Raw genomic sequence first — 14,442 nt, forward strand, 5'->3', positions numbered from 1 at the left:
ATGACAGTTTGAATACTATGGTAGCCATGGAATGCAGAATTTGTAGTGAAATGAAACGGGATCATAGAAACCTGCAGAAACTTTCTGTTTGGCTAAAACATTTGCACAATGTCCGTGAATAACTAATGAGATAAGGACAAACAAGCATCGGCTTGTTCGGCCATCTTGACTTTGACAGCCATCTTGGATTATCGGGTGTAAGGTTTTCATGGCAAATGATACAATATGGGGGTTACAGAAACTCACATTTTGATAAATACAGTCTTTCTTACTCTCTCAAACATATCAACTGAAAAAACTGTATTGCATCATTAAATTCACTTAAAGTTTCTTTTGCAAAAATACCGCCTAAAAACATGCAGATGTTATTCTGATTATCATTATATTTATGAGTTTACTTTTTAGTGTTAAATATAAGTAAAAATAAGTATGACAATTGTTTTCATTTATGTATTTTTGACACGGGTCATTACACAAGTCTGAAATTTGCATGTTGTATGGGTCAAAAATGATCAAAGAAATTCTCAATCCAGGTTCATGGCCAGTTGGCCAAGGTGCAGGTGCTACGAAACTCTTGTTAAAAGAAATTACAAAAAATGACATGACATGTTTAAAGATTTGATCAATATATGTTATGAGATAATGATATTTACTCTGCAATATGTGACCACATACATACCTTCAATCATCCTCTAGTTAAATTCACCTTAGATATTCCCCTACCTATGTGTGTTTCTTATTTCTGCCCTTCAAAAGCAGGGTTGATAGGGTTATATGTCTCCTCTTTAGTTTTAATGTCAATGTCAAACAAAGATGACTGTTTTATGTTTAGTGAACTACTAAAATTGTGAATGTGGCTCAAAATCTATATGATACCGGCAAGGCGAGAAAAGGTATGGTACTAAGAAGAAAAAAAGGTTTCAGATAAGGTTTGAGAAATAGGAAACACACATTCTATTCTTGTTTAAGTGAATGACAGTGGGAGAGAAGAAAGACTGTTGATATTGACTGAAGAGATCATTGTTATATCATCGCACAACAAAGCACTTATAACAATAACTGGACTGCCACAAGTGGAAAGACACTTGATGCAAACAAGAAAGAATCTACTACATGAAGATCTTTTGCAATGTTTTCATATAACATTTTTGGCCTCCACATCAAGTGCCTGTCATCAGCTTTAACATCAGCGGGTTACTGGTACATGTCAACTTATATGATACAGAACACTGAAAATATCTATCTGAATCTCTATATGCTGTATAACTATATAAACATGGCAAAAGAATATTTTCCTAGACAGATGACAGAATAACTGTACTTTTAGTGAGTTTAGTTTAATGCCACTTTTAGCTATATTTCAGTGATATCACATCGGGGTACACAAGAAATGGGCTTCACACATTGTACCCATGTGGGGAATTGAACCCGGGTCTTCGCATGACGAGCAAACGCTATAACCACTAGGCTACCCCACAGCCCCAACTGTACTTTGAAATGACATCTCATTGGTTGGTATTGTTTGACTGACTCATTCACAGACATCTGAAGTGCATTTGAGCTTTTCAGCTAAATGTAGTTGAAGTTCTTAAAAGATTTTCCAGTTTTCGATAGGTTCAGTTCTGACAAACCGAAAATAATAATTAATAACCATAATTAAGCCAAATCTGGGATTAAACTCATGACCAGTGTATCCTGGTAACAAAGGGGAGCAACTCTAGCAAGCAAACCTGCCCCTTTGTGTAGATGTTGAAAGTCATTAAATCATGTACCAGTTGTCTGGTGAGAGTCTATATACACAAACACAGAGTTGTAACCTGTTGATGCAAGCCTTTAACAAACTATTTGTCGCATCCTGAAATATATGTCTAACAAACAAAAAATAGGATTGCACTTCAGAAGTGGAAACTCTCTGATACAAATGAGCAGTATTGAGAATGAAAACAGTCAGGTCACTATTTCACTTTAATATTACACAATGATGAGAAACCATAAATAAAATGAAAGTCACGCATGTTTTTTTTTATCAATTTATAAAACCTTTCAACAGTTCCATTAAAATAATTACATTATTAAAACAGAACATAATTACACCTATTGTTTGGCATCTCAAAACATTAACATCAAACTCTTCCTTTAAAAGGCAAATTAACCAAATGAAAATCTGGCGGGTGCAATACCTAGTCTTTTTATAAATACCAGTTTTTCAAGAGTGATTCAAGAACAAACAAATTAAAAGTTTGATATTTAATTAGAAACAAACCATGAAAATTTAATAAATAAAATAGTGTTTTCCTTGTGGAATCTAATGTCAACTCTAACCCCTCATTATTATATGTACATCTTTGGATTGCAATATTTACAGTTGGAGGGAAACTGTATGAGTTGACTAGAATACACAATCACAAGAAAAACGTGTCTCCATATCCAGGACCATGATCAGTTCCACAGTTATAACATTTAAATATATATTACAGCTTGCTCTGACAATGCATTAAATTAGATTTAAATTTTGTTTACACTTTCATCAATTTTTTTTTTTTAAATATATATTCATTGTCACTTGTTACATATTGAAATGTGATCATGAACCTTGAATTACCATATAAATCCTCAATGGCACCCAAGAACCAAGTGTAGTATCCATATTTGTGAGCAATGCACATCTAGAATTGCCTTTCGCTTTCAAACATGTAACACTATAAATATGCTCTGTTGTTACGTTATGGCACAGTCAATATCAATTTAGAAAGAAAAATCCATAAAATGTGATCACAAGTTGATGTAGCACAGAAAGTTGCTCTTTTGAACAGTATTCACAACTGGTTCTCTTGCAAGAGCCAAACTTACATTGGCTGCCATTTTATGAATTGTTGATCAATGGTCGTAAGTCATAACATTGCATTTTCTGTGATGATTCAAGATGTCTTCTTGTCAAATCCAGCACGTGAGCAAAGCACACCAAAATGTGAATACACAACAGTACATGTGTAATATACACCATGGGCAGATAACTCTGTATCAATCATTGAGAGTTATCTCCCTTTGTCACACCACCACACTCATAGCATGACCTGTCATACTTCAAAGTTCAGGTTGTAAGATTGAGAACAGAGAAATAACAATGATGAAGAAACTGTACATCAGTTTTGCACTGCAACAAGTTTGTCACATGCCCCAAGGGATTGATGACTATAAAGAGCTAGGGCTCGGACTGCCATATCCACTAGATACATCATCACTCAGGCTCTGGGTCTGTCTTTTCATCTGGGACAGGGCATTGTAGCCGTAGTTTGGAAGGTTGGTCATGTTGGCAAACACCATGCGTTCCTCGTAGTCGTATTCACACAGTATCTTGTTATCACACAAGTAGAACCGATCTCCCACACAGAACCTGCAACAGATTAAACATGTATTCAAGAATTGAAATCATACTGACATTTTCCTCATTCATAAAGATATTAACAGATGTGGTAATAGGTGCATTGAAATTATTCTATCAACAATATAAGTAAAAAAATAAATAGTAAAAATTCATGACATAGATAATGATGTTTTTGTAAGAACATGGTTTACAAAATATAAACCAAACTTCTTTATTCATTCAAAAAAAGAAGAGAAACTTGGCAATATTAGCACACTTTTTTAATTTGATGCAAAGAATAGATTAAATTTCTGATTTTGACAAACACAAATTTACATATCACCTAAACACATTTAAAGGTTATTTTCCCATTTTATTTCCAAAATTAGTTAATCTAATTATTATATTTTTCTTATACGAATATGTGATAAATTTCAGAAAAAGAAAATGTCCCATGTCGATTTAATATCAGTGACATTGTTTACATGCAAATCCTGCTTTGTTTCACCACAATGTCAACACTACTTAGGTAAATCTCTCTAACTTCTCCTGCCACCTCCTCCGCACATTTAACCCCAGGCCACATCTACCTGGTCGTCATTAAGCCAGGTGATAAACACATCAGGTGAGCAGACAGGTACAACAGGTAGCCTAATCTGGGATAATTATCCCCAAGATCAACCAAAACAAACTCTGGATGTGCAGTGTTGGGTGTTGACATGGTGTCTTCAGGGGAAACTTTAGATCAGGATGTCAACTCTCAAAGTCCCATAAAACTGTCACCTGAACTGTGTTTGCCCTTGTTTTAAGTTTATATAGCTTTGAGAATTTCCTAATGTGGTGTTAAAACGTAATGGATATGACTCAAGTGCTCTTTCAGGAAAGTGACAATTTAATGGGAGGATATTTTTCCAAAGGTCATGTACGCCTGTGCAGACATTCATTTAACAGCAGGACCAGGATTGATTTTTTTTCTCGTGGTGAATGATAAGGCCTAGTTGAACCCTACACATCTTTTTCTACTTTCGCCAATTTCTGGTGTCCCCTGGACCCGTGAAGATCCGGGTTAGAATAGGTCTTCAGCAACCCATGCTTGCCACAAAAGGCGACTAATGGGATCGGGTGGTCAGGCTCGCTGACTTGGTTGACACATGTCATTGGTTCCCAATTGCATAGATCGATGCTCATGCTGTTGATCACTGGATTGTCTGGTCCAGACTCGATTATTTACACACCTGCCGGCATATAGCTGGAATATTGCTGAGTGTGGCGTAAAACTGAACTCACTCACTTTGGTGTCCCCTGCCATGATATTGCTGGAATGTTGCTAAAAGCGGCGTAAACCATACTCACTCACTCGCTTAAAACTAAAACTTCTCCCTGAATTTACCTGTGATTGCACTGTTGACAAGCAAAACATTCCAGGTGATACACATTTGTCTTTGCCCTCATAACCATCTCAAATGCTGGGATCATCTTCGAACAGGCTGAGCAGTAGCCAGTTGTACCAAATAATCTGAAATTAAAATTTAACAACAGTTTAGCATGACAGAATCAATTTCAGTCCTTGGATGGAAAGGGCACTTGCTGAGCAGATATGTTACCCTGATACCATCAGTATGGCTTGAGTAAACAGATAAAGCTATAAGAAAGTAAATGTGACACAGATGTAGGTCGGCAAATATGTAATTTTCCAACAGCACAACATTTACGAGACAATATCTTGCTTTCTAGCTCTTAATGATTTCAGACAAAGATTTTTTAACAGAAACCATTGGTGCATGTGTAGCTGTGTACGGAGTACATGATTCTCTGGATGCTGATAACGGGAAGCTCGCCAGTTTCTAAAAGGTTGAAGGTATTGCCATCCAGTAGGAGAGCTGTTTAAATCTAAAAGACTAACATTTGATACAGAATTCAAAAGATGCATACTTTTCTGCTAATTCTAAAATTCAATCATTAAACAAATTTGAAGTTTTGACTGTAGTCTGTTAAAGAGCACCTGCTTCTTTCATATTACTACAGGAACAAGAAGGAATCGGGTGTTTAACTTATTTTGAGTAGTATATATCGGTTACAACAGCTGTTGTGTGCTGACTACGCATCTCACCTCAAATAGTCTCTTCTGCAGAGGAGCAGGTTGGCTTTTGTGAAGAGTGTGGACCCAACTTCCCCGAGACGGCAATCGCAGCATGAGCACTTGAGACAGTCTTCGTGCCAGTACTGCTCCAGCGCTTTCAGCAGGTAGCGGTCACTAATGTTCTTCTTACATCCCGCACACTCCTGCCTCTTCCCCATCCCAGACGTAGCTTCCTGAGAGATCTGCATCGGACCTGCAAGAGATCGGGAACTATTAACTCAGTTTCAGATCCAGAAACTACATATCTTAAGAGTGAGCAAGTGAATACTCTACATTATTTTTTCGGGTGGTCAATGGATCAGATGGCACATTTTTGTATTCTCAGCTCCCGGATTAGTGTACAAACCAAGTGGTCTGTGAGGCACTAGAAGTTTCACAGTTCTTGTTAGGGAAACAGGGACATTTTAGGCTGAAGCAGTTAGTTTTACACACTCGGTCAATGCTTCCTTGAAGTTCATCTATGTCAACCAAATCCACAGTCATGTTTAGCCTTTAGTTCACACAATATGGAATATCTTCAGAACAAATGGGCATTTCCTGCAACCACAAGGCTACCTATTAGACTGGAATAATCTAAGAAACCAAGATCAGATCTAGAAACCTTTGTCAACTGTGAAATAATAGTGAGTTGGGATTTCTAGTGTTTTATCATTATTATGGCAATATCAAGGCATTGCAGAATTGAACTGGTCAGTGGTATAAGCCAGTCTTTCAACCACTGGGCTAACCAACCCTCACTCAAAATAAGAGAAACAATGGGAACCTAGATGATCTCTGCAATCCAAAGGCATTTGATACAAGTTTTGACAGTATTCAAATTTGTTTAAACAAACATGATTTTACAGCTGTGTAAACTCTCTGTACCGGAGTTCTATATACATACTTGAATTTGCCCCTGATGGCTAAACCTCTTATATGAGCGAGGCCAGTTTTGTTGATAAAGATACAGCCAAGAACATATAAATGTTGATGATCAAACTGACGGAGCAGTTCTCTTGTTGTGATAAAAAATACATTTGCATTACACAATACTAGGTGCATGAGCCACTGTATACACATGTCAAAGTGCTTCATCTGGGCTTAAAACAACATAGTGTAGCCCCAAGTGAGGATACTTATCATGCCCTTGATGTCAAAAGCACATGTTTTTCTTTTCATGGGCTCACAATAACATCTACTACACTGTGATTGATACTGTCCTTAACCAAACAGCCATTGTTTAAAATGTTGAAAAAGTAAGCATGTGTCAGACACTTCACTGAACATGAACTGCTGAAACAAGATATTCATTATGACAAAATGGGGTGAAGCGATTATCATGAAATATTTAATATTTGGTTTATGAACATTAAAGAGAAACTAGTATCTATAGTAACAGCATTTGCTGATACCGGATCTTATTATCATCCACTGTACTGACCCTGGTTGTCAACTTCCTGTGTTAACATCCTTTCTACAGAGAAAAGCATGCCTCAGTCACTGTAGGATCAAATACCCAGTCCACACAACTCCACAGACAGAGCCTACACAAATCTTGGCACAACACTACAGGTGGCTAACAGGAGGTCCTCATTCATGTTCAACTCCAACACTCTCTTCTACCAATATTGATGAACTGTTTGTTTGTTATGAAACGATGTTGCCGTCTGCTTTGAAAATCTACACTGAAACATCCACAGTTTTGTGCAGCCAGCTATCCTGTTCTGACTATGAGTGACTGTGCAGGTATCTTGTCACAGTCCACTCTATATACCCTCCAATCAACATACTATTGGTCTGAAGTGAGCAGTCTGTTTGGCTCACCTACCTGTCTGTCGTCTGCACCGCCACCAGTTTTAATCTGGAGACAATGGCCTGCGATCATGTGTTACAAAGCTTTTCTGGCTGTGTGCGTACACCAAACACTGCCTCATTAACCGGACACTGGGCTACTCAGGGGGCTAACTGGCCTGAGCTCAAGCTAATGCACTGAAGTCTATTATCAATTACCACCCATTATACTGAAACACTTACATTTATTAGCAATTAAAAGTCATTATTGCCAAGTCCCCTCAGGCAGAGCTTGCAATCACTGGGGACCAAACATTAACTGCCAATATTTACATAATAAAATTGGCATGCTAGCAATAAAACCCTGATACAAAACAATGGTCATACTGCTTGAATGGAGGGCTCAACTATATGGGAGGATGAAACTATGACGTGCTGATGTTTTTTGAACACACATGGCTCTTGGCAAAACATTTCAATTGATTAGAGCTCTCAGACACTATAAATGCCAGATCATATGTCACTATGTTGTTCTTGAAAATTAGTTTTATCTCCATATAACACATCAGTACAAATTCTGGTATTTTGGATGTTATGTGAAGCAGTGTTTTCAGCTCCTGAATAGTTCAGCTCTAAAAACCAAAAAAAATCTTTTTAAAATTTGAATTTGAAGAAACATGTTGCAGCATTAAGTCAATATAGAATTTTATGGATAACAACTTTAGTGAGTGCGACGTTTCGATACAGATTCTTGTACCGTTGTCAGTATCAAAAACGTCACACTCACGAAATAAAGAAGTTATTATCCATAAAAATTTGTTCTATATTGTACGTCTTAACTTCTAAAATGCCACTCAAACAAGCATTAAGTCAGTTTGCATTAATATTACTGCAATATACTGTAAAATTAATCATACATAAAACATTGTCAGATGAATGAATATTTTATTATAACTGATCCAGATTAAAATGATCCATTTTCAAAAAAACATCTTTGCAATGATATAATTAAATCCTTCCTGACGGTTGCAACAGACGAGCAACTCGATTCCTTGATAAGCAAATGTCAACTACACTGTTGGCGACTTAGTTTCCAGTTAATGAGGAAAATCTAAAAGACTTGAAGATATAAACTGACACAATACTCCCTCATAGCAACGCGGTATGAAACCTATTATTTTTAATGAAAATCTACTTTCATTACATACAGATTTCATACTGTCTGCGTTTAAATTTCAACAATATGAAAAATATATATAAAACAGTTTGGAAAGAAAACAACTTTTTAGTGGATCTTGTTTGGTGTTCTACTGCTTGCACCACACCTTAACTTGCAGGCATCTTGAAAAATAATTTATATTCACTCTCAAGAAATAAGAAAATATGAATCTGTTTATATTTTTTCAAAACAATTCAGTTTGAACTGAACCTGAAATATTACCAGAAGCAGCATAAAGCCTATCACTGCTGGAAGACCACAAATAAGTTTCACCATTTGGGGAATAAAACATAAGCCTTTGGCAGGATAAGCAAATACTTTAGCCACTAGGCTACCCTACAGCCAGTTTTAATTATTGCACAAGAGACCATAAGTCTTACACATAGTGCTAATTACAAAGTCCTGACTAAGACTGGACATGTGAACCAGGCAGTGAGAATGTTCCTTGAACAATTATTCAGATGGAGCCATTTAAAGACAAACAAAAGAAAGTGTTTGAGGGAGAAAAAAAGGAAAGACAAGTGTTAGAGAAAGTAACTGGAATAAGCACCCAACTTGAAGTTTAAAGATGGATGTTTGACACGAGAAGAGAAACAGACGATAAATATTTACCCTTACAATCAGCTACTACTAAACAACACTGTATGTATCACAGACCATAGCTGAGGAAACCATGCGACAGATTTGATTGCTACTTCAAACATTACACAGCATCAAAGCAAAATAATTGTCACTCTTAAAATCTAATCTAATGTTGATGGTATATAAACAGAGCTTTTACTTGAGTAAATAAACTCTAATTATCTAGCAGTATTGGAAAGCTTTTCAAGGCAATCGTTCTCATAATGGTCGTCTTTGTTGAACACTGCATCACTTCGTGCCTCAAGACTTATCCAGGCTGACAAAGAATCATGCAAATATATTCCTGAAACATTTTACTTCAGATAACTCTTGGGTTCAAGGATTTGGAAGGACAATATTGAAAACCATGCAAGGATACAATACAAATTTGAAATAAGGGGAGGATGAAGGGGTGGGGTTTGGTGTGGCATGAGAAGTCAAAAGATGGTTGTCATGGCATCAGTGGATCGGGTGGATGAGAGTGGGGGTGGTCTACTGCTGAGTAAAGACCCAATGAACCCTGTTTATCTAACATGTTGTCAGGTGTCAGGAACGACAATAAATTTAGCACAGTAATCACCAAATAAGAAAGATCTCATTCTTTTTCAGAAGTCCTCCTTGGGGTACATATTAGCATTAAAATGTCCATTTTAAAACCTACTACATGGTGCATGGTGATTATCATCATTTAAATAACAATATATTCGGATTCAAAGCTCAGTGAGATAGTTGGGTTTTATGCTGCTTAGCTATATTCCAGCAGTATCATGGAGGGGTCACAAGCATGGGCAATCAAACCAGGTCCCTTATTCTCGAAACATTCGTAGCCCTAAGAATTCTTAACTTTGATCAAAGCCAAAGTTTTAAGAATGGGCTTAAGAAGTTCATATGGCTATGAATGTTTTGAGAATAACTAAACAGGTCAATTGTCATAATTATTAAACCTAATATATTTTATAAAGTTTTTAAACTATAATTCCCTTCATTTATATATATTTACTAAATAAAGAGATTATGAATTGACTTTGTGTTGGTGTTTGAAAAGAAATATATTTTAGTGCCAAACGTCAAAATAGTGTAAAAACTTCAACATTGATGTTGAAAGGTAAATGTTTATTGGGCACTAAAATATATTTCTTTTCAATCATAAACATTTACCTTTCAACATCAATGTTGAAGTTTTTACACTATTTTGTACCTCTGCATTTGCTTACAATAAATCTAGTTTCGATGGAAGTTTTTATGGCTTGTATATTTACATGAAAATATTCCTGACATGCACACTGGTTATTGTTATTCCACAACGCCACCCTTGTTGAAAGATTTACAACATTTGAGTGGGTATTTACATTACAATGACATGCGAGTCCAACGATCACCATTGTTTCAAGTGCATGGGTCAGTTAGTGGATATTGGTCAGTAGGATTATGATTACATCACGTCACAGGGTGGGGACTTAAGCTTAGTCTTATCACATAATCTCACAACCACAGACCGACTTTCCACAAAATTTGGACTCAGTCAAGGATAGACATCAAACATGAAATTGAAGAATGTTGTATTCGTAGTCATCAAAGGACTTGATAAATAAGCAATGTATATGTGTGCTCACTCTTAATGTATGGGTTCGAATCTCAAATCTGTTCTTTACTGGGTAAGTGTAATCTCAAATACAACATACTTTACAATACTTGTTCTTTGTTGACACTGAATATTTAAGAATGTAATACCAAAACTGATAGGAAGGAAACATAACTATTCTACAGAGTAAGATATCAAATCATGCATATTTATATAGATTCAGGCCCAATGTGACACTGAGTTCAGATCAGTGACATAAACAACAAAACTGTTTAATGTTCACTAGTCTTGTTACTAACACTTCACAAGGGTTTTCAAAACTAATGAAGATATTCCACAAAATCAGGCTGCAATAGATGTTTTCTCCCAAAATCTAGTCAGAAAGAATCTAGCTGGAGTTAACTCATATCGTCTACAGGATTTACTGAACTGCAACAGCGCTACATTTTTTGAATCCGATTAACAATCAATCAGTAATCACCTTGGCTGTCTGAATCGTCAATCAACCCGGGGTCGGAGTCGGAGTAGCTTTCCTTCTTTATACTGTGCTCCATTGTAAACTTGTATAAACTACAACTAGTCGCTGAGAAATGACCGCGTAGTGACCATGTGTTCGCCTCCCACTATCCAACTGGCTATTCTCTCAACACAACGCTCGGACTACCGTTTCCCTCACAGCTCATCAGGATAAGCGTCAACTCAAGTGGCATCCCACTATTGTGTAAACAACCCGCTCGTATGTAAGTACTACCGTAGTGCGTAGTAAAATCTTACATAATCCTCTTAGCAGGAAACATATTTGCATAATATCACAACTTAGATTACTGGTACATTTAAGCTGAAGTTTTATTTCACATTGTTCGGTAGCAGTTTATTTTTTTGCTTTCGGCAACAGCTACCGAACATACAGATGTGAATGCTTTAAAGATTGGATCCTAGTCTTTTGTCTCAAAGTAATAACTGGTGGTTCTTGGTGGTTCTGTGTATGTAAATCATACTATCACCAATATTTTATGTTGTAATGACCTTTTGATCTTCTGCATGAATATAGGAGACATGAAAAAACAGTATGTAATATCTGACATTTGAGTTTCACATGACCAGTAAGAATATTTATGATGACATGGAGATTAAAATTAACTTCACATGGCCATATTCTGTCATGGAATAGTGTAGGAATCTCATATTACAACTTGGGGAATAATAAAATGTGTCCTTAGTGAACAATATGATGGTAATATGACAGTTATATGGCAGTAATTTATACAGTTACATCACAGCAATATTACAGAAACATTTACAGCATGCTTAGAAATGTAATGTGGAGGACGTGAGCCACAGACTGATAGACAGTGAGGAATTCTTTGTTGCTTTTGGCAACATTTAAGTAATATGTGCTGAATGCCTAATTTGTGTCCCAACCTGTACCCACATGGGAATCAAACACAGGTATTCAGCAAGATGATAGAACACCATAACCACTTGGCCACATAATCATCTGTTGGGTAGGATCAAAACAAAACCAGTGCCGCATTCGAAAAGGTTGATGATCTTGGGTCAGTTTTCTTAGTAACTTAAATCACAGAATTAAAAATATCGTCACCTATCACAATTGTCTAGAATGATCTTGAACTTGAACTATAGAAAGTCTTAGTTATATTCATGTCAGCTGGGTGCCAGAAATGAACAATTTCACAAAGCAGTTGTAGTACTACCTTTGCAGTAACTCCCAAATTTTCGCAAGAACTGATAATAGTTAAAGCTTTGTAAAACAAGGCAAGGTTGGGTAGCCTAGTGGTTAAAGCGTTCGCTCATCATGCCAAAGGCCCGGGTTCCATTCCCCCCACGGGTACAATGTCTAAAGCCTATTTCTGGTGACCCAACCGCGATATATTGCTGAAAGCGACGTAAAACCCAACTCACTCACTTTATAAAACGCTATCTTTGCATATATAAATATAAGAAATACACTTGTCATCAGCCATCTTAATGAATCCTCAGTTTAGCTAGTTTTCAAATCAGTACAACCAAGGCTATCCAGAGTTTGTTTGTTTCAGAGATGATTTATTTAATAAATTACTGTAGCTCGGTCAGGCAATCTCTTGAAGGACTTGAGGCCACTGCTAACCACGGGAGATTATAGGCTCTTCAGTATCAGGGCACACTAGCACATCGAGGCACAACTCCCAGATTAGGGCTTCCCTTCAAGTGGATATATAATCTGCAACATTTGTTGATTTTCTACTGGGTTACATTCACAGCTCCAGATCCAGCAAGTTTAAACTGTGTAAAATTTCGCGCCTCAAGATAATGCATTGTGTGATTTTCCTCATAACATATTAAGTTAAATATGCTTACTGTTTATAACCAAATTTCTATTTTTGCACACATATTCTCAGTCTTCTCCCCAACTCAGAACCTATTTCTAGCACTTCTTGAACATGACCCAGCCTCAGATTCCTGCCCTCTTCAAACCCACAACTTCAAATCCTCCACCCTACTACTCATACTACGTTAGAAATGATCAATACCCCCAATATCTCTCCCAGCCATAGATCCCCACCCTGACATCCCATCCCTAGTACTAATCCTACACTGATCCATTCCCACCTGAGTCCTTCTCCCTCCCTCACCCTCCAATCTCCACCCTCTGATCCCATCCCTTCTGCTCCCTAACTCTTAGTCCCTGAATATATATAATTTTGATTGTAACAAATAAACCCATTTAAATTGGAAGCTGACTGCCTCCGTGGTGTAGTGGTTAGAGCATCCGCCCGGAGAGCAGAAGGTCGCGGGTTCGATCCCCGACCGCGTCCATACCAAAAGATGTTAGAATATGGTACTTGTTGTACCCATTAATGCTGAGTGCCAGGCAGGGACCAACAAGGACTGGTCAGCTCGGAGTCAGTATAATGTGTCTGAGTGGGGTATTCATGCTTCAGTGGGCTAGCACTATAAAACCTGGGCTAGTACAAGCAGCCGCACATACACATGCATGCACATCATCATATGAGTGAAATATTCTCAAGCACGACGTTAAACCCAAATTCACTTCACCTGAAAACGAGCTTGAGTGAGTTGGGAGATTCAGGGAAATCTAGACTTGTTTCATTGAAGGTGTAAGCATTGCAGGGAGGGTTAAGCAGTAGGGAAAATAATGTGGTTCAGGGACTGTGAGACTCCTTCCAATTCCCTCCCTCCTGGTCTTTCAATCTGATATGCTGATTTCTACACCCCTACCCTCTGGCGTCAACCCTCTGCTCCCTCACCCTCTGATATCATCCACCCCCTGCTCCCTCACCCTCCTGCGCTCTCACCCTCTGATATCCTCCACCCCCCACCTCAGTGATCCCCTCTCTGTCCAACAATGTCCTCTCATCTGAATTCCCTCCAGACTCCTTCCCTCCCGGAACTTGTTCAGTGTAGTGGAATTCCAGGTCAAGAGAAGGGGACCCCTCACTAGCAGCTGCTGGAGGAGATAAGATTGGACCTGATCTCTAATCCCCCATTTCCCAATCCCCTTGTTTATTCTAATTATGCCATTTCTCTCCCTTTGTTTGTTAGCCTCGTTACCTCATTTCCTGGGAGGTCCACCCATGCTATTGAAGTATATTCACATCGACCCAGCCTTCATGTTAAAATAATAACATCATTAATTAATTGGACTACCCTTTCAACTGAACAAATGATGTACGAAATATGATGATGTTAGTTACGTTGGATAGAAAACTACGAAGACACACAAA

The 14,442-nt window shown here is 37.6% G+C and overlaps 1 protein-coding gene across 6 annotated transcripts in view; it reads right to left on the reverse strand.

Moving 5' to 3' along the window:
- Nucleotides 1–1,873: 1,873 nt before the first annotated feature.
- Nucleotides 1,874–14,442, reverse strand: part of LOC124281852 (LIM domain only protein 3-like) — a 192,560-nt gene continuing 179,991 nt past the window's right edge. For all 6 annotated transcript variants that reach the window (XM_046717859.1, XM_046717858.1, XM_046717857.1 and 3 more), the window contains 3 exons: nt 5,475–5,697; nt 4,755–4,880; nt 1,874–3,394 (listed from right to left, as the gene is read on the reverse strand). In XM_046717859.1, the coding sequence (XP_046573815.1) occupies nt 3,193–3,394; nt 4,755–4,880; nt 5,475–5,697 (551 nt within the window). In that variant the 3' untranslated portion in view covers nt 1,874–3,192. The remainder of the gene's footprint in view (nt 3,395–4,754; nt 4,881–5,474; nt 5,698–14,442) is intronic.

The sequence above is a fragment of the Haliotis rubra genome, unplaced genomic scaffold (genome assembly GCF_003918875.1).
Source record: "Haliotis rubra isolate DU_JTF1 unplaced genomic scaffold, ASM391887v1 Scf29, whole genome shotgun sequence".
Taxonomy (NCBI): domain Eukaryota; kingdom Metazoa; phylum Mollusca; class Gastropoda; order Lepetellida; family Haliotidae; genus Haliotis; species Haliotis rubra.